Source organism: Bos grunniens, chromosome 10 (assembly GCF_055505025.1).
Source record: "Bos grunniens cultivar Pamir isolate PY7600 chromosome 10, Bosgru_T2T1.0, whole genome shotgun sequence".
Classification (NCBI taxonomy): domain Eukaryota; kingdom Metazoa; phylum Chordata; class Mammalia; order Artiodactyla; family Bovidae; genus Bos; species Bos grunniens.
Window position 1 is genome coordinate 20160918 of NC_141174.1, and position 20044 is coordinate 20180961.

Consider the following 20044-nt stretch of genomic DNA (forward strand, 5'->3'; position numbering starts at 1 on the left):
GAGTTAGGCTTTCTTTTTAGGGTGATGAAAATGTTCTGGAGTTAAATCATGGTACTGGTTGCACAACTCTGTGACTATACCAAACACCATGAAATAATACACTTTAAATGTGTGAATGTTTTGATACGTGAATAATGTGAATCATATCTCAATTTAAAAAAATGTGGGCAGAATGCTTGTTGGATAGTGGCTTGGTTGCTCAGAAAGATTTTACCATTTATCAAAGAAATATGATTTCAAAGGATATCTGAGTAAAACAGTATTTAAATTAGAGGGCTGAAAGTTCAGATACTTGGTGGAGATTGAGAGAAAAGAAGAGGAAAGACGTGTGTGTGTCTTGACTGGCTACGGAAAGGGGGCTGGAGGAGGACAAATCTCAAAGTGAAAGATCTCCCCTTGCAAAAGGATTTCCCAGTTACTTCACTGGTGCTACTCTAGTTTCTCTCAATAACTACTTGCATTACAAGGCCATCATTTAATTTGCCCAGTTGCTACAGGGCAGAACCCCTGGAGCACCTGGACCTGGGCTATAGAATTTGCTAACCCCAGGCCATGTATGGCGACTGGGCACTGAAAAATGTGGCCAGTCCACAATCAGATGTGTTGAGAGTGTAGAGTATGTGACAGATTTATATGTAGATATAACTTAAACCACATTTGGAATTTTAAGTGCTCTAGCCAAATTTTAGAAAAAGAAACAGGTGAAATTAACTTTGAGAATATTTTTTATCTAACCAGATCTAGCCAAAATAGTATTTGACCATGTAATCAATATAAAAAGTGTTAATGAAGGAGGGGAAATTGACAGATGGACCAGTGTATCTCGCATTTACAAATGGAACTGTGACAGCATCACATTTCATCAGTAAATCTCTCTTCCACAGCCCAGTACAGGATGCTTGCTCATGAACCTGTGAAGTCTACACTTCAAAACTCATTTCAATTTAAAAAAAAATTGAGCCCCCTCATTAAATCAGTGATTATTAAATTCAGTTATGCCCTCATTCTATAAAATGACATAAATATAAACATACACATTCCAGTGAACAGACAGACCAAGGAAATCCACTGCATTTAAAGAGGGAGGAAATGAGAGTCTCTTATTCCCAATTCTACCTGTAACTGATGGGGGACTGTGTATAATTATGGTAAAGAGACAACAATCAGTGCAGCCCTGGAAGGAAAGAGAAGCGGTAGGGCAAGTTGTCAGGATGCTGTCTGTCTCCTTGATTGATGTTCCAACCATTCATATCTCATGCTGGCCAACTGTGTAAGCAAATAAAATCTTAATCAAGTACATTTCTATTCCAGACACTAGGATTGTCTGTGATGGTATCACATGGCCTTCCATCCAAATCCGTGGAGGTAGCAGGTGCATCCTGACGAGGAATTTCAATTTAATCTCAAAACAAGCTTAAGACCAGGCTTCCCAGGTGGCTAAGGAGTAAAGAATCCGCCTGCATTGCAAGAGACTCCGGTTCAATTCCTGGGTTGGGAAGATGCTCTGGAGATGGAAATGGCAACCCTCTCTAGTATTCTTGCCTGGGAAATCCCCTGGACAGAGGAACTTGGCAGGCTACAGTCCATGGGATCATGAGGAGTCGGACACAACTTAGCAACTAAACAACAACAAAAAGCTTAAGGCCATTGCAGTAGACATTTCAGGGCTATGGCAGCCAGTGCCCACTTTCTATTAGGATGACTTCCCCTCTGACGCTGTGGAAGAATAAGAGAGCAGACCGGTACCATTTCCACTTTGCAAGAAAGGCACAGGGCTGGGAATCTACCATTTTTATTTGTTGTTGTTGTTCAGTCTCTCAGTTGTGTCCAACTCTGTGACTCATGGACTGCAGCACACCAGGCCTCTCTGTCCCTCACCACCTCCCAAAGTCTGCCCAAGTTCCTGTCCATTGCAGCAGTTTTTATTGCACCATTTTTATTACTTTATAGCTAACTTACGTGCCCTTGTTTGTTTGGAGACAAATGAACCACCGGATCCTGACGCATTAATCTCCCACTGGGGCTCTCTCGGAAAGCTGGCAGTACCTTGGATACCGCTGGGAGGTGGCAGGTCGGCTCTGGAACACAGCACAGGACATTACGGTGCAGGCACTAAACAGACGCGGGCACAGGCTGACAAATGAGGACGGCTTGCCCCCGCACCTCTCAGTTCACTGGCCAGCAAACTCGGAATTTCAGCGGGAAGCTTGTCGAGAGTTTGCACGATAGACAGCATGTCAAGAGCTAAGTGGCTGATGGGTGAAGCTTGCAGCTGGTGACAGTGTGTGACACCATACACATGAGCAGAGCCAAGTGCCACCAAACCAGAGGCCATGAACAATGCGGCAAAGTCAGGAGTCAATTTTCGGCTTGGGGAGGCAGGGAAGTCTCGAATATATGGATCAAATTTATGACATCCATTCATTGCAAAGTGTGGCTAACCTCCCTTGGTCTACGTTACCTAGACAGGCATGGATGCAATCGCGTGTTACTTACCATGACACTTTGGACATATGTTACCTGTATATTCATGCTGCTCGAGGACAAAAGAATTGAATTCCTGAGGTCCTCTATAACTGTAAGCTAAGCACAACAGAAAAGACACACAGCGACTAGTTTACTTAAAACAATTGCTTCCTGTTGGACTCCGCTGGCGTTCAGGATGGGGCTCTTCCAAAAGTGAAAGGTAAGCGACTTCGCCTCTTTAACACACCTAAGAGCTGATGGCAACAATCGTGCAACGCCATTCCTAATACGCACAGGACTGAGCAGTGTACTCTTTGACTCTCAACCGTGTCCAAAAGTGGAGAGGCAGGAAAAACAAACTGAGATGAGTGAGCCAATTCAACAAGCTAAGCTCTGGGTCTCCCCTGGGAATCAGCTTATCATCTGCGGATGGACAAAGACGGGGAGAGCCTGGCTAATGAGTAAGAATCTGCTTGACATTTTCAACCAGTGACCTGAAGGTCATTAGAGAATTGTGTTCTTACAAATTGAGTGTAGGAAGGTCAGTCCCTTGTCCACAAAATACAGTGTACTGAGGAATGAGAACATAACAATTATTTGTCCTGATTCCTCCCTAGCATGGTTTGTGTCAGCTAAGCCCCAGATTCCTTCTGAAGTGCCAGGCAGAAAGGGCTGGGTTATCCTTTTGGGATGATAGAATATCAAAAGTTATAAAAATTTATTTGAACACTTTCTTTGTAGCCTTAGATTCTGAATCGAGAAAGGTCTTTGTTTTAAAAAAAACAAAAGGCTTCTCTGGCAGGCTCTAGAAGTATCTTTTTTTAAGAGAAAAGGTATAAGCTTACTAAAAGGATGAACCAATGTGTTAAAAAGATTCACCGGTATTCATTTCAGAACCTTATCTATGAAGTGTGAGAAGCCACCAAACTAAAGTGGATACAAGGGGAAAAAAAAGACGAGAGGAAGGTTTATGCGAAAGAATGACTATGGGCCTAGGACGAGCCTTCTAATTACCCTCTCCAGTCCCAAGACACTGTTTCGTTCCCTGTACGACTTCACATGAGTGGGAAGCGTGACCCTGAACAGTGCACAAAGGCCCGCTGGCAGCTTTGTTCAAAGCCTGCAACTAGGAGCCGAAAAAAGCTGCTAAAGTCATGCTGAAGGAGGGATCCTGTTCACATGTGTCGTTACCATTTCCACGGTATCAAAACATATGGGATTCGAAACGTTCTGTCAAGAGCGGAACAGTGGATCCGAATACGCTCAGGTTTTCGGTGGGGGGTGGGGAGTGGGACGAGAGTAGGGAATGACAGATGGCTTCAATAACAAGGCGCACGCCGCACTGAAGGGGTGGAACAAAGCCTATCTTCAGAACCTGAGGATTCTGCTTCTCTTCTTCAACTCCTGTCTTAATCGAATGCATCTCCACTCCCTTCCATGTTCGTGGGTTTTGAGAGTCCCAGCATGGACCCCACCTCTGCACTGAGGATGCCCTCCCCCGCCAGGTATGGGAACATGGGCGTAGTCACTAAAACAGAACCAAAGGACGTGTTTGCAGAGAGGATAAAACGATGAGGTCTTTGCAGTGCAATCTGTTTTCAGCCCTGAAATTGATTTCTTTTTATTCCACCTTGACAGGAAAGCTACTAGATAGAGGCAAAGGGGGGAAAACCTTTAACAGTCTGGATTCTAGTCCCTGATGTGTCAACTGTGTTGATGCTAAATCCCTGGTGCTACTGTGTTAAAACTCAATCCTGTTTCATGGCAAAATGTTATTGTATCAACTAGTATTTAGATGTCATCAGAGAAGTGTGTAGACAGACAGGGAGAGGGAGAGGGCCATGTGCCAGAAACCCAAAGGAAGGCTCACTCATGCAAATCTTTTTCCCTTCCAGCTGGTTTTATCCTAAGACATTTCCTTAGCTGATAGCTTCATAGCAGAGTAGGGGGAATAAAAAACCTATAAGGGAAGAAAGGCATCCTTAAGAGGTGACTAGAGAACAATTATATCTCTTACCCATTTTGTACACAGCTTTTAAATTTTTTAAAACTCAACATTAAGAATATCAACTAATCTCCCAGGGCCTTTATAGTAGGCAAAAACAAAGAGATAAATAAACAAGGCGGGGGAGGGAGACAGCACATAAGTGTCTTACTACTCTGGCATTTCAACCTTGGTGCTGAAAATAATTCCTATGTACTTTCTGTCTTCAAAGTCAGGGTCACTGATGAATAGAATTCCTTGACTTTTCTCTCAGGTCTTAATTGCTGCTTTGACTTATACACACATTAACAGACTTAATGATCACTCCTATTTATGACCCAGGAATGTACTAGAGAAGAGAATGCACTGATGACATCAACCAGGGCAGCCAAAGTCACCTGGGTATAAAAGCACCTTGCTCATTGTAGGAATTAGTTACTTACCCATCTGGTCAGCGATGCTGTCTTCACTTCTTTGCCAGCTGGGTGTGGATTTCCCGCTGCCACCAATGTCTGATTGGGTGTTCTGCCTGTCGATGGAGGCGGGGGATCTGCGGCTGATTCCAAACCTGGGGGGATTTCCCCAAAGGCAAAGACAACGTCAGGGACCTCGCCCATACGGGAAGGCAGTCCTGGGTGTAACGCACTGAGCTCTAATGATAGGTTCTACCAGCTTTGCTCACAGGTCTGGACTCAGTCTCGTGCATGCATACATGGATGCCAGAACTGTGGATGTTGTGGTCGGGATACATCCCTCTGTTCAGCAGAGTATGTATCTAAGTATGTAAACTGTGAACAAGGGCAAGAGTCATTAGCACTGAGCCAAACTAAAATAGACACGGTAAAAAACCAAAGCCTTCTGGCCCTTGTGTAGTAAGCTCTGACGCTCGTTCACAGCCAGAAGAAAAACGTCACCGGCCTAGTGTTCCTTCTGTGTGTTGTCCAACTGGCACATTCCAGCGGTTTCTCCTAACTCAGTAATCTGCTACATCACTAAGGCACTCATGCTTGGAACAAGTTTTTCTGAAGCTCTTACTCTAGGGTCTGAAAGACAAAGATTGCTATCATTTACATTACATAGGGACCACTTTCCAGACGTATAAATTTCAAATTGCCTTTGGAAGAGCACTTTGGAAGTGGGTGAGCTGGCATATGTAAAGGCAAACGTCTATTTCTGGAAAGAACATTTATCTATTTAACTGAGCTCATTTTACTAATAACTTTTCCTAGGTAGAATAGTAATATAATATATGCTTAATTAAAGTATATGCCTTGATTAGTAACATCAGCAAAGTAAACGCTGACAGAGTCCAGGAAAAAGGGCCAGGGTGTAATACTCAAAGATTCACATGGAAATTTACAAATCTGTCTGTGGGTACTAATGAACTCATAAGTAATCGATACAATAAATCACAAAACAGGACCTGAATTAACTGATGCGTGTGACAGGTGTCTTTGTTACAAACTGATAAATGTGTGGGGAGAACCACCAATCGGGGTGTTGCAAAGAGAAGGAGATTAGGAGGAGGAAGATCAGCAGCTGAGTTCAGCTTCCCCACCCGGAGTCACTCAAGTTCTGCCTTTATTTATTTTTAAAATGGCAACTCTCATAAGGATCCAGGGAGAAAAACTTATATAAAAGCCTCTGCAACGTAGGGGAGGCTATGAAATATTTTAGTAAAACTCCTACTCTAATATCTCCCTTGTTACTTTTTGCACAAATGACAGTTATTTACAAGCTTAACTCATAAGCATCACTGAAGTTACCTCCATTATTAAAAACAAATGAAAAGTTGAATTGACGAAAATTTCAGTGAAAAGGCTCATCAAAAAAAAAAAAAAAAAGAATTCACTAATTATGATCTCTGTCACTTCCTAAATCGGGTCTTTGTTTAAAAGAACTGTGAATATCCTCCAGTTGGCTCCAATGATCCTATTTTAAGTACACTAATTTTTTTTTCAAGAAGGCACAGAGATCAAAGAAAGAAGTGAATTGGAATCTTAGTTTTACTTTTTGGTAGCAGCGGAAACCCAAGACAACTTTTTAAACCTCTATAAATGGAAAGCCAAATGCTTTTCTGGCTGTCTGCTTTTAAAGAAATGATAAAGTAAGCCTGTCTGTCTTTCAACTCTGCCTTGAAAAAAGCTCCACCCAATGAACTTTTGGTCTTAGTTCTCACACACAAGCCTCTTTCACTCTGTGCCAGGCCATCAGGGCTGCGAAGGCCCCATCCTTGAGGAGCTCAGACAAAACCTGTTCTAACTTTACACTGTACCTCTTTTTGAAGAACCTAATTGTCTCTGTTTGGAGGAGCACTTTATAATACTCTAGGAGTCACAGTTCCGATGTGAAGGAGTTTTTAAGTAATCATTTGGCTGATACACGAAATGCATTCAATGACCAAGAACCTTCTCCCTCATGAGTCCGTCTACAGTTCCCCAGGGCAGGCTGACAGCTCTGGAATATCCTCCTTACAAGGGGCCAAACGTCTTCTCTATGATTTTTCACTTACTGATCTCAGTTACCCCTAGATACAAGTTTAATCCCTCACTGAAGAGCGCTGGGAGAAAGCCATCGTGGCCTCCCTGACTCCCCAAGCCTGCCTGCAGGTTGCACAGCCTTGGTTACGTTTCTCACACCATGATCCTCCAGCTCCGTATCTGCCCAGTCCGCCTCTCTTGCACATGTTGTTCTGCCCACATCCCTTAGGGCATGTGGCCCCAAAACACATCTCCAAGGGCGGCAGAACAGACCCTATCCTATGTCCGTCTGTCACTGTTGCCTTTAACTCTCTCTTATTCCCATCCTAAACTGTGCAAGTGCCCTTTCCCCTTCATGCCAGGAGAGTAGTTTTATTAACTAGCCCGTGAAACTGCGCCTCTCCACTGATCTGGATGCTCTCCACATCCTTACTCCAGCAAGCGGGTGGCACACGCCACACACCAGCAGACACTGAGTCTGCTGAAGCACAGGGAGGGCGACAGAGGGGCGGATTACATTTACAGACAATCAGTGTATATGGACCTGTGGTTACTATCTCACACCTTGGAGCTTGTCCAAGTTTAACATGAATGAGTTCACAGCAGACTCCATACACTCCTGCTTCACTGTCACCCTGGACCTATTTATTTTTACTGGGCTAAGTTGCAGAGTAGATCTAACAATTGTTCCCTTGGTAAGTGTGACTTCGGAATCAAACCTGGCTCGTGAGGAACGCGTGTCAATCAGACTATGAATACTAAAGTCTCTTGCATCGCTGATACAGACAACAATTCACTTGGGATCTAGAGGAAAACACTATAGCAGCATCTTCCTGTAAAGGTTCACTGCAGATAAAACTGATGTTACAAAGTACAGTGAACAGTCACCAGTTAACCTTAAAGTGATGGGGGAAACCCTCCGTACCAGCTATGGGACGCTTAGTATCGAACATCAAGTCAAATAATTACCACCTTATTAAAAAAATGGTATAGCATGAATATTGGAGCCATGTTTCTACCATTAATAATCACCAAAAATTACTGTTTCAAATTACATTTTAGTATGCCTTGAGAGTACATATGAAATGTAGAGGAGAAGCAAACAGGATTTTGTTGTTGTTAGCTCATTCATATTTTATTACTGTATTAAATATACTGAAGTTGCAGTGAATTCTTACTTTTGAAGTCAAACAAGGCCATTTAAAATCTACTAATCAAAACAAAAAAATAATCAGTTGGGCTTGTGGCATGGAATACTACTACTACTTAACTCATAAAATCTTTTGCAGGGGCCTGCAATAAGAACTATAATTTTTTACTAATTGTCACTGAAGTAATTAACGAAAGAAATGTACATTTTAGACACACTACCAATGGACTCCTTGGGGAGAGAGTTGGGGAGGGAAGTATGTTTTACTGTAGTTTTTTTTATTACTTACTTTCTGCTAATGTAAACATTAACCAAAAACATCAACAAAATTATGCTTAACAGCTGTAAAAACCAACAAAAGACCATAGAATAAAAAAATATCCATTATGACACTATTCTCATAAGCAGAATTGTTTTATAACATGGTAAGATCTCAAGAAAGTAAACAAATCATATGTGCATCTGTTAAAAATAATTTGGAGAAAGCTTGGAACAGAAACATCTTTTTTTCCCCCAACATGCCATTTTTGAATTTCGAGTGGTTTCAAGGTCTTCAGAGGTGTCTGGCAGGAGGCCTGTGATGGTTCTTTAACTCTCCCTCTCTGCAAAGTCGGTTTCTGCGTGTCACGCGATGTTTTCTGCTAATTCCTTTCCAGCTTCAGACAAGCCAATTTTTTTTCCCTTTTTAGTAGCCTTTACAATCACATACACTTAGCTTTTTCCTTTGTAAGTCTTGTCAGAAGCAGACAGTTACTTTTGGGTGTTTATAGTGTTTTCAAATAAGATGGAGAGAAAAGCTCCTAAACAACCCACAGGCTGAAATCACAGATTTCTAGAGTGTGAGAAAAATCCTTTTAAGCTTTGGACAGAATGAACATTTTCCCTACTTTAACATCAATACAAACTCTACCCAGCGCAAGCAGTATACTCCTAAGTTCACTTTGGAGGAAATTTTAAGAAATGGCAAAATCCATACGATGAAACAAGATCAACACACACAATGGAGGAATCGATGTAATTTGATTTCTTTGCCATTGAGTCCTTAGAGACTACAAAATGATAAACTTTCTAAGAGGAGGTTGGAACTAGCCATGAAAACATTTTTTAATGCAGAGTATAACTGTATTTCCCCTTTCGCTCTTTCGTGAACTGGGTCCGGCTGAATGGAAACTGTTTTGCACATCTGAGTTACACACGGGAGCAGAGACAGTGATGCCGACTTTACCTACCCTTCGGGCATGGACTTCTGCCTGTAGGTGCCCCCTCCAGAGCCAGTCTCGCTGGATGAAGACAGACTGCTAGGGGAGTTGCGACATGGCTGGGATCTTGCTAAAGCCATGGATGAGACCGTCACGTAGATGTCCGAACCAGGAGACAGCCTGTGTGTGCAAACAGAAAACGTGAAGTCAGCAACTCAAAGGGAAAATCCCAAGGCGGTGTGATGGGTACTATCACATGAATGCGACAAACGCAGCCACTTTGTGGGGATAGTGAAAATAAAGCCAGCTGGAAGCCCACAAAAGAAACTTCCCCATAAAACTACTCCCTTAAGGGGACAGCTGGAAAAAGGCCTTGAAGCGGGCGGGGGCGTCAAAAAATAACAGGGGGGAAAAAAAGAAAACATGTATGTTTCCAAAAGCTGCCAGAATTCAAGGGCTGAAATGCTTATGCAATTTTGCAGTATGGCAGCCCAGAGAATATAATGAGTCCCAGTGACATTAACATGGCAATTAATTCAATTTCCCCACTGGCTCTCCCAGAGTATATGACCACAGTGAGACCAGTACATTCTCTGTATGCTTCTTTGTTTTCCAATTTTATTACTAAAGGTCTGGAATGAATATCCAGATATTGCTATTTAGTATGTATAAATTTGGTTGATAGTAGCATCACCATATAAAAACCTCCATGGAAACGTGCCTAGAACTGCAGTTTGCTGAATTTCATTGGGATGACTGAGTTGATAACACAGCAGAGGTGTGCTCTGCCTAGCCCCCAATACATCTCTTTCTAAAAGTACGGGTCCCTCACCCCGCAGACTGGCTTGATGCAAAAAACAGAGCTTTGTGGTCAGGAGAGACATGATTTTTGCCCTCTACTTGCTCTATTCAAGTAGGCACTGGGGCAACTGCAGGGTATTAATAAGTGAGGCTGAAGCCTGTGACAATCTGTCAGCTAAATCTTAACATCAGCTAAAACAATGATATTTTATTTCAGAAGCAAATGCTGGTTCAGATCATTGGCTCTTGTAAAGGGGAAGCAGGGCAGGTCATTTCCATTTTATAGTTGAGGGAGGGGAATCAAAGTCATTTTTTCACTAAGCCAGGCCTCTTGAATTTCTGAGTCCAGTGCACTCTGCGTCAGGCTATTGCTATTCTCTAGAGAAAGATGGCTTTTCTGTGCTTAGTAAGACAGCTTGCAAGGGGTCTGCAGGGTCAGATGATTTTGCACATAAAGGGGTCTTAAAGCTGAAGACAAAAGTTTTGAAGCCCTGGGACCTTCTTCACTGAAACACGGCAGTTTCCTACAGGGAACGTACGTACCTTCTGAAATAGAGCAGAGGGCTCCAGGTACAGGAAACTGACAGAAGGGATAATAGAATCACACTCAGAAGCTTTTCTAGCAGAAAAAGAATAAGGATAGATACCCCACAATATGATCCCCAAAGTTGGTCTATGTCCAAAAGGCAGATCTCTCTTGGGGAGCCCCAACTCTCTCCTCAGTGACAAACTTGTTATCAGGTGTGATTCTGTTATCCCTTCTTTTCCATTAAAACATCTCCCAAATTTCTCACTGTTTATCCTGAAGTAACTGGAAAGGGACTGGAGTGGGGGGAAGAAGGGAAGGAGGAGGTTACAAAGAAGAAAACTAGAACAGCACGAACCACTTCGGCCTGAAGAGTTTGGTTTTTAGATACACCTAATTCAGAGAAGGGCTTCCCAGGTGGCGCTAGTGGTAAAGAATCCACCTGCCAAGGCAGGAGACCTAAGAGACAGGAGTTCCATCCTTGGGTTGGGAAGATCCCCTGGAGGAGGGCATGGCAACCCACTCCAGTATTCTTGTCTGGAGAATCCCATGGACAGAGGAGCCTGGTGGCTACAGTCCACGGGGTCAGAGAGTTGGACACGACTGAAGCAACGTAGCACGCATGCACAATACAGAGAAACTTCAAATACAGTTTCATTTTGCTGCTGCTTTGCCTTTCTTAATGCGAAGAGGAGGTGTTACCTAAAAATGAAAAGAAGGGAGATGACAGCAGAAATGTGAACACCGTTGGGGCCAATGTCTGGGGGCCTGAAGATTTTTTTTAATTCTTTTTGGGATAAACAAGTAACACCATTGAATTATATTCATGGTAAGTGTTTTTGCTTCTATGAGGAAGTCACAACAAGATTCCATAGCCAAAGTCAAGATGTAACTTTCGTATTTATATTTAGAGCTTGCTTTTCTTACCCTGCTCTCCAAAACGTACATTAAATATCTTATGCTACTTCTCAACCTCAGCTCTTTTATTTGGCAGATGTATCAGAAAATTCTACTTGGTTACTGGAGTTATCCCAAAGTGAAAAAATAGCATTTCCAGAAGGCCAGCATTCATTCCCAGGCCTCTTCTGCACTTACATAACTCAATAGTGGCATTGTTTTGGACTGTCCACACACACGGCAACTGATGGAATGCCACCCAAATGTTTTTATGATTCTAGACGTATGTAGGGCAGGCAAAAAAAAAAAAAAAAAAAATTCAGAATTAGCCCTTATTCTGATGACTTAGTATTCTTTCCAAATACTGTGAATTTGATACCAGCTCACAAATATTACTGGAAAACATATCTCGTTCAGAGAGTGGGAGGTTCCTGCCTGCCTGGCACTGGCGGTCTACTGCGAGAGACCATGGCTGATCATTACTGGAATTTTGGCTGGTTGCTGTCTTAATACTTTGAAAAAGAGTAACCCCCAAATTGGCTCACAGAGGAAGTCAGCATGCTAGCCTCTTGAACCTCCAAGCCCCTGCCCCCAACTCTACCTGAGGGGATCACAAGTCTTTTCTTTTCTTTTGAGATAAACACAGATCTTTCTACTTTCTCTCAGTCTTAACGAGCCCCTATTAATGTCTGAATAGGTTTATAGGACTAAGATGAATATATCTGTCACTTGCTGTGACATCTTTTGGAATCAAGAAATAATCTTCTTTGAGAATGCTATGTTCACGGTTAGAAAGGAAGTATCTAAAAACCTTTTTAGCATTTATTTCAGTAGATTCTCTTCCCTACATTTTTATCAATTTAGCTGAGAAATAACTAAATGTTTTTAAAGTAACCAATCTTAAATTTTCTCTATGGCTTTGACTTCCCTCTGCAGAAATAAAACACTGGGGGCTTTTGGACTGTTCAAAGAATGCAGCAATTGAAAAAGTCATGATCATCAGACCGACAGACAATACTCCCATAGTCTGCAGGACTACACTCAACGCCAGCTTTCCACTTACATGCAGTACATTTCATTGTAATGAAAACAGACAGTTGACTGGAATGGACATTTAGGAAGAAATGGTCCAAGATCAATATCAGTTCTTCATTTTTCCAGAAGCCTTCTCACGTCAAGATAAAAGGAAGAGAAGCGCCAAAAAAAAAAAAAAATCCAGCTATCTAATGAAATAACCCACATCCCACCACACCCTCCCCATGAATCTACTCACAGGACTACACATATGATGTTAATATTGATAAGGCTCTTATTAAGTTGATCTCTTGAGACTGTGATTTTCCAATTTATGGATAAGGAACTCTTAGTATCTGCGTAATTGATGCTAAATTTTTTTCCTTGCATAGTTATGTATGGGTTCAATTATGCCCATTTCCTGCCTTTTACTCCAAAGGGATAGCAGTGCTTGGATGTGTCCAAGGAGATAAGGCCCTCTGTATCTCAAGTGCAAACAGCGGAATGATGGCAAGAACAACCAAGAGAGTTTCAAATAGCAGCGATGACTGACAAATTAGATATCCGAGTCCATAATTAAGCACAGCATTTTACCGTAACTTAGCAATTAAAACGCTATTCACCCAGAGAACAGGATTCAGTTCAAGTCTGTCTTTAGCAATGCATATGAACCGGGATTCTTCCCAGAATTCTGTTAAAAAAAATTCTCTAAAATGATTCAACGTAATAACATCACTTGGCTGCTGTATTCAGACTAGGGTTTGAACAAGTTGTGTTCGAATCAGAGCAACTCACCCCTCTATCTTTTTGTCTCTTCCTAACTTTGTGAACCAGAGCTATCCCTGGCTTTCTAACTATACAATTCCTACCAGCTATTCAGACTGGACCACTGAAATCCTGTTCTGATGAGCCTCCTGGGACAAGATCAGTTTACAACCATGAGTAACTCTCGTACAGTTAGGAAAGTACCGCGGTTCATCACACTGAGATAAATGGATCATCACTTCCCAGTTGCTGGCAAGCCTTCAGACGTTCATAGACCAGCACACATCGTGGGTGCCTCCTAAGATGAGTCAACTTTATATCTAAGGGTGACTCTACAGAACAGAAGATAAAAACGAACTGCAGACAGCACTAGCTACGTCATTTGTGGGGCCCAGTGCAAACGAAATTCAGGTCTCCTTGTTCAAACATACTAAAACTTTCAAGACAGCAACAGCAGAGCATTAAACCCAGCATGGACCCTTCTAAGTGTGGGGCCCTATGCACATACCTGAAGCTGCCCCTGATTACATGTGGCTGGGCCCCCTTAGCGTGTAAACATGAATGCATTTATCTAGCAAGTATTTCTTTTTTTTTTCTAAGACTTAAGTATTTTTTTTAATGATATATTTTTAGTAGTGAAAGTCACTCAGTCGTGTCCGACTCTTTGCAACCCCATGGACTATATATATAGTCCACAGAATTCTCCAGACCAGAATACCGGAGTGGGTAGCCTTTCCTTTCTCCAGGGGATCTTCCCAACCCAGAAGTTGAACCCAGGTCTCCTGCGTTGCAGTCAGATTCTTTACCAGCTGAGCCACAAGGGAAACCCAAGAATACTGGAGTGGGTAGTCTATCCCTTCTCCAGGGGATCTTCCCAACCCAGGAATCAAACCAGGGTCTCCTGCACTACAAGGTGGATTCTTTACCAACTGAGCTATGAATGCTTTACATGAAATGCATGTTAATAATCTACAACAAAATCAACTTCTATTAGTTTACAAATACTGGTGATTACTCATGTCACTCATTCTCTTTGTCACTTTTTACTAATTCTCACTTTCAAACTTGGCAAGTATTTCTTCAGCACCACCTATATACGGTGGTAGATTTCATTCTTGGGACATGGTGGCTAAGAAAGGCGCTCTGATGGTGCTAATATCAGCTTCACCACAAACCAGAAAGGACCCTGCACAAATGATTTCATCTCTCTGTAAAAGGAATAAACAGCAACCAACTTACTGGGTGGCTGGGCGGATCAACTGAGAAAACTCAACATGAGGGACTTTGATCAGAGCGTGGCACAGAATATGAGCTCAGTAAAAAAACAGCTGCCTATAGCTCTTAAGCAAAATGCAAGTAGAATGTTATTGTCACGAGGGCAGTTCAAACTGAATGCAGAGGCAGCTCAGGCAGGTTAGAGGTCAGATCCTATGGGAAAAGCAAGCTTTGTGAGGAAATGCACTTGAGATTCATTTTGTAGGAAACAAAGGATTTTTACAGAAGTCAAGAGTTAGGACACAGAACAGGAGGGCGTATGTGGCCATTACAGCAGTACCTTTGGCTGGAACACTTGACCCAGGTAGGATACTGGTGCAGGCTGTGACCAGGAGGACAAATGTGTCTGGTAGGGTGGGCCCACATTTGGTAAACTGAGGGAGCACAAACTTCATCTATTAGGCAACAGGGCAGCCTAGAAAGTTCTGCAGCAAAGCAGTAGTATGGTCAGAGCTGGCCCTGTAGCCCCTGCGATGGTGGGCAATGACCAAATACTGTCCTTTATTTTTTGCCAAGGCCCAAGAGAACTGATGAAATGGGCCTAAAATTAGTGAGATTTCCATATAGAAAGAATCTGTTAGCCCACCACAAATACTAGCCTCTTTAATTTTAATTGGTTCTTCCCTTCCCTTCAAATACTTCATGAAGAGAGTCACAACCAAATCCTTTGGTGAGAAGAAGTTAAGTGGTCTCCTGGAGCATGCTAGGCTTTTAAAAACTGGAAGAAACTAAAAATAAACTCAATCCCATTGCATCACACAAAAAAAGTGATGCAGAAGCCAAAACACAGCATGCGGTGGTGGCCTCTGTGCTGTGGTTGCTGGTGTGCACCTTCCTCAAGGGGTCTCCAAGACCCCCACCCGGTCTGTACAACTGCCCTAAGCTTCTCTGTTCATGCTCACTCGGTCACGTCTGACTCTCTGCGACCCCACTGGCTGTGGTCCACCAGGCTCCTTTGTCCGTGGAATTTTCCGCGTAAGAATGCCGGAATGGCCAATATTTTAACGCAGGTGGATGGCAGGCTGCCCCTTTCTCACCACACGGAGGGAGGGATCGCCATGAGTGGAGGCAGACCTTGGCCAGACTGGCCATTACCCCAGGTTCCCAACAAGATGCTTATGGGAAAATGTCACACTGATGACCGTGGGGGTGGGTCTAGGTAGCTCACCTGTCTTCAGTATCACTAATTTCCAAATTTTTTACATGTGGAGTGCAACTGACAAATTTTAAAGAAAAATGTCAGTGGTTTCAGATATAAGGGAGCAGGATACACTTTTTTCACCCCTGAGAGTTATTTAAATTCCTGATGGTAAATCTGTCTGTATGGGTTATGTGCCCTCATCGGACAAAGGGCCTAGGACTCCTGCTGCCTTCTCACAAGGCAGGACACGGGTCACATCTGGCTTCTGGGAAGGCCTGCCCCTTGGCAGGTGTGGGGGATGGACAAGGGGTGCTTCTGGAAGAAGCCTCAGGGCCACCATGGGCCCTTCAGATCCTTCCCATAAGGTGTGGGCAGGCCAGGCCTCCCTGGGTGGTTCCTAAGGCAGAACTCCCTTAAAAGAGATAAGAGGGCAAGACCCCACGGCTGGACACATTCAGAAGAACAACTCTCTGACACAGAATAATACGCCCACGGCTCACCTCGCTCCTCTTCCCAGAGAACAACCACTTTTTTCAAGCTCATCTCTCAGGCTATTCCAACTCACCAGATGGTTTCTGCAGCATTTCCTTCCACAACTGCACAGTTCGCCACGATTGTTCCCAGCACAGCAGGCCTCCTGAACTCACCCTCTGTCTCACCAAGGTTAACTGGAGCTGAAGACGGCACAACCCGCTCCTTGGAAACACACTGACTCACCACATGCATGGCCTGGACGCAGGCCAACCTGCAGACTGACTCAGGAGCCCGGTGTGGCCGGCTCTACCCTCAACCCTAAGTCCCCAACTGGAACCAGAGCCCCCTTTCAACCCCAGGCAGCTGTGTTTAGAAGAGCACCCACAAAATGACACCAAGCAAGACCGCAACTACCACTTTCTAAGACCCACTATGTATCGGGCCCGTCCGACGAGCTCAGATGGAACAGAGTAACTGTAGAACCTCAGCTTTATAGCACCCTGGGTTTGTTCCCTGAGTCACTCCACGGTTTGTAAAGGAGAGGGAGCCAGGAGGGGTGCCAGGCTCAGGCCACTGCGTCCCTTTCCTGAACGCGTGAATAGAAAACACCTTCATACTCCCATCTAAAAGCGCATGAGTGCTAAGCTGCTTCAGTTGTGTCTGGCTCTTTGGGACTCCACGCGCTGTAGCCCGCAAGGCTCCTCTGTTGATGGGATTCTCCAGGCAAGAATACTGGAGTGGGTTGCCATGCCCTCCTCCAAGGGATCTTTCTGACCCAGAAATCGAATCTGCATCTCTCGGGTCTCCAGCATTGGCAGATGGGTTCTTTACCACGAGCGCCACCTGGAAAGCCCTTTCTAGAAGTGTGAACTTGCAAATCATCTAAAGTGACGCCAGTGCGGATGCCAGAGTGCACTCACTCCTTTGAAGAGCTGGGGGCAAAGCAGGGTTAAGAGCTGGGTGAGTTTAAGTTGAGTACCGCTAGCTCTCTGCTTTATACCTTATCTTGGCTGACAAATAAAATGGCCATAATTCAGTTCCAACCTAATTGAAACCAATGATAGGAAATTCCATCAAGAACAACTCACATTTCACTTTGAGTCAACAGTAGACAGCTTTACTCACAATATAACTTTTATACCAGTATTCTAAACTTAGTCAATAAAAAGCAAAAATTCTACTTAAATCTAAGCTTCGGTTCTATGGCTTTATCAGATTGTAGTGTTTCACTTTTACCTGCTTTTTAATTTTATAAAAATAAACTGATTTACCCAAGCGTGCATTAGTGGATGAATGGATAAACAATGTGGTACACACAATGGAATATCACTCCGTCTGGAAAAGGGGAAAGGTTACAGACTTAACGTGCCCCTCCCCCCACCTGCGTGCACGTGCGCTCAGTCGTGTCTGACTCTTTGCCCGCCAGGCTCCTCGGTCCATGGGATTCTCCGGGCAAGAACACTGGAGTGGGTTGCCATGCCCTCCTCCAGGGAATCTTCTTGACCCAGGAATCAAACCTCTGTCTCCTGCAGCTTCTGCATCGGCAGGTGGATTCTTTACCACTGTGCCCCCCGGGGATCCTCCCACCCTCACTCCTCACCGAATTTATGTGTTGAGATCCTAACCCCAGTGTAATGACATTAGGAGGTGGGGCCTTCGGGAGGTAATTAGGTTAAGATGAGATCATAAGGGTGGAGCCCCCATGATGCAATTAGTGCCCTTATAAGAGGAGCAAGAAACCAGAGCTTCCTCTCTCTGTCATGTGAGGACACAGCAAGAAGGTTTTTACAGGCCAAGAAGAGGGTCCTCACCAAGAACCACACCTTTTGGAACCTTGATTTTGGAATTTCCAGACTCCACAAGTAAATGTCTGTTGTATAAGCCACAGAATCTATGGTATTTTGTTACAGTAACCTGAGCTAATAAGCAAGAAGGAAAACTCAACATATGCTACAACGTGAATGAAGCCTGAACACATTATGCTAAAGTGAAATAAACCAATCCCAAAAGGACAAACAATGGATGATTCCACTAACGTAAATCTTCTATTTATGTGAGGTACCAAGACAGTCAAATTCACAGAAAGTAGAATGGTAGAGGCCTACGGGTGGGGGAAGGGGAGTTTTTGTTTAATGGATACTGAAACAGAAATAGAAGAACTATTTGCATTTGTTTCAACAATATCCTCTAGGCATGATCTTCAAGCCCTGCATAGTGCAGACATCTGCAGAGGAGGGTATTAGGGAGGCTGCAAGCATAGCCAGCTGTAACTCTGTTTACGAAGCAACACTCCATCCAGCTGCTGAAAGCTAAATGCAGTGGAAAAACGAGGAGAGGATGGCATCCAGGTAAAATGCAAAAGGAGCATTGGTTCAGTATGATCTGACATTAAATATTTATAGAAAGCTTGGCAATACTTCATCTATAAAAAGGAGAAAGGAAAATTCTTTTATATGCCAACATGCCTGTTGTTTATGCAAAGCCCCTAAAATACTTAAGCTTTTCTGAGCACATTAACACAGATCAGGGTTTTATTACTAATCCCATACTATGTTTAAACACAGTAATGTGTTAAGTTCAGTGTGCCACAGCCAGCTAACTTAATTTCAGTATTATCCTTACACTCAAGATGAATTTGAGGCCAAAATAGAGATTGCACCATATCACCTGTTTTTGTTAAATATTAATTTTGTCAGTTCTTGATGCTTTTGAATTGTGGTGCTGGAGAAGACTCTTGAAAGTCCCTTGGACAGCAAGGAAATCAAAACAGCCAATTCTAAAGGAGATCAACCATGAATATTCATTGGAAGGACTGATGCTGAGGCTCCAATACTTTGGCCACCTGATGCAAGGAGCCAACTCAGTGGAAAAGACCCTGATGCTGGCAAAGATTGAGGGCAGGAGAAGCGGGCAGCAGAGGAGGAGATAGTTGGATGTCATCATCAACTCAATGGACATAAGTCTGAGCAAACTCGGAGTTGGTGATGGACAGTGAAGCCTGGCATGCTATAGTCCATGGGGTCAAAAAGAATCGGACGCAATTTAGCTACTGAACAAAAATAAGAATTCTGTCAATAAGAACTTCTCCCACAAATACCATAAAATTCTATACTTGAAAGGCCACCTAGATAGCATAAAGCTCCTATATTTAAACCAAATCTAATCAGACTTTATTCTACTTAGATGGCAAATGGGTCATCTACTCCTATTGTGTCAGTTTCTCTAATCAATGTATAGAGAGCAAAATTCAGTTAAATAATTCTTGTTAGAAACTCCAAATACCAACACCTTTGAGTTTGTCATAAAAATTGTGAAAAAAGGATAATCTGTTCCACAAGTATTTTTTTTTTAATTGTTTCTAATGACCTTTAAGTCTGAGAACTTGCATACAATTCAAGAAAACTATGCTTCTACAAGCAGTAAATTAAGTTTCTACAAGCAGCATATTCAGTTTTCATTTAAAATGAATTGTGCTGTGTCCAGTCATGGTGAATGAAGTAGGCAGGTTTGTGTAGCATGTGCAGAGTAGGCTTGAGGTGGCTGTACACTTCATCCTAAATAAGCTGGCTCTCTACAGTTTAATACAACTTGCCTGACCTGGGGGAGAAAAAAAAAATGAAACAAACCAACCATGTAAAGGCAATACAGCTGACCCTTGAACAATATGGGTTTGAACTGCATAGGCTCACTTTTACAGGAAATTTTTTTCAATACATATACTACTATGTTCATGACCTGCGGACCTGCCGAGGATGTGAGGGTTAATTACAGGACTTGAGTAGCTGTAGGTTTTGGTATCCAGGGAGGTTCTGGAACCAATCCTATACTGATACCAAGGGACCATCCTTTAGTCTCAGTATCAGGCTTACGCC

The 20044-nt window shown here is 43.1% G+C and overlaps 1 protein-coding gene across 7 annotated transcripts in view; it reads right to left on the minus strand.

Annotated features, from left to right (window-relative positions):
• Positions 1 to 20044, minus strand: part of SIPA1L1 (signal induced proliferation associated 1 like 1) — a 190357-nt gene that overhangs the window by 39841 nt on the left and 130472 nt on the right. For 5 of the 7 annotated variants that reach the window (XM_086319958.1, XM_086319964.1, XM_086319960.1 and 2 more), the window contains 4 exons: positions 9310 to 9459; positions 4894 to 5018; positions 2521 to 2583; positions 1960 to 2078 (listed from right to left, as the gene is read on the minus strand). In XM_086319958.1, coding sequence (XP_086176084.1) covers positions 1960 to 2078; positions 2521 to 2583; positions 4894 to 5018; positions 9310 to 9459 — 457 coding nt within the window. The remainder of the gene's footprint in view (positions 1 to 1959; positions 2079 to 2520; positions 2584 to 4893; positions 5019 to 9309; positions 9460 to 20044) is intronic. The other 2 variants (XM_086319962.1, XM_086319961.1) reach the window with 1 other exon arrangement.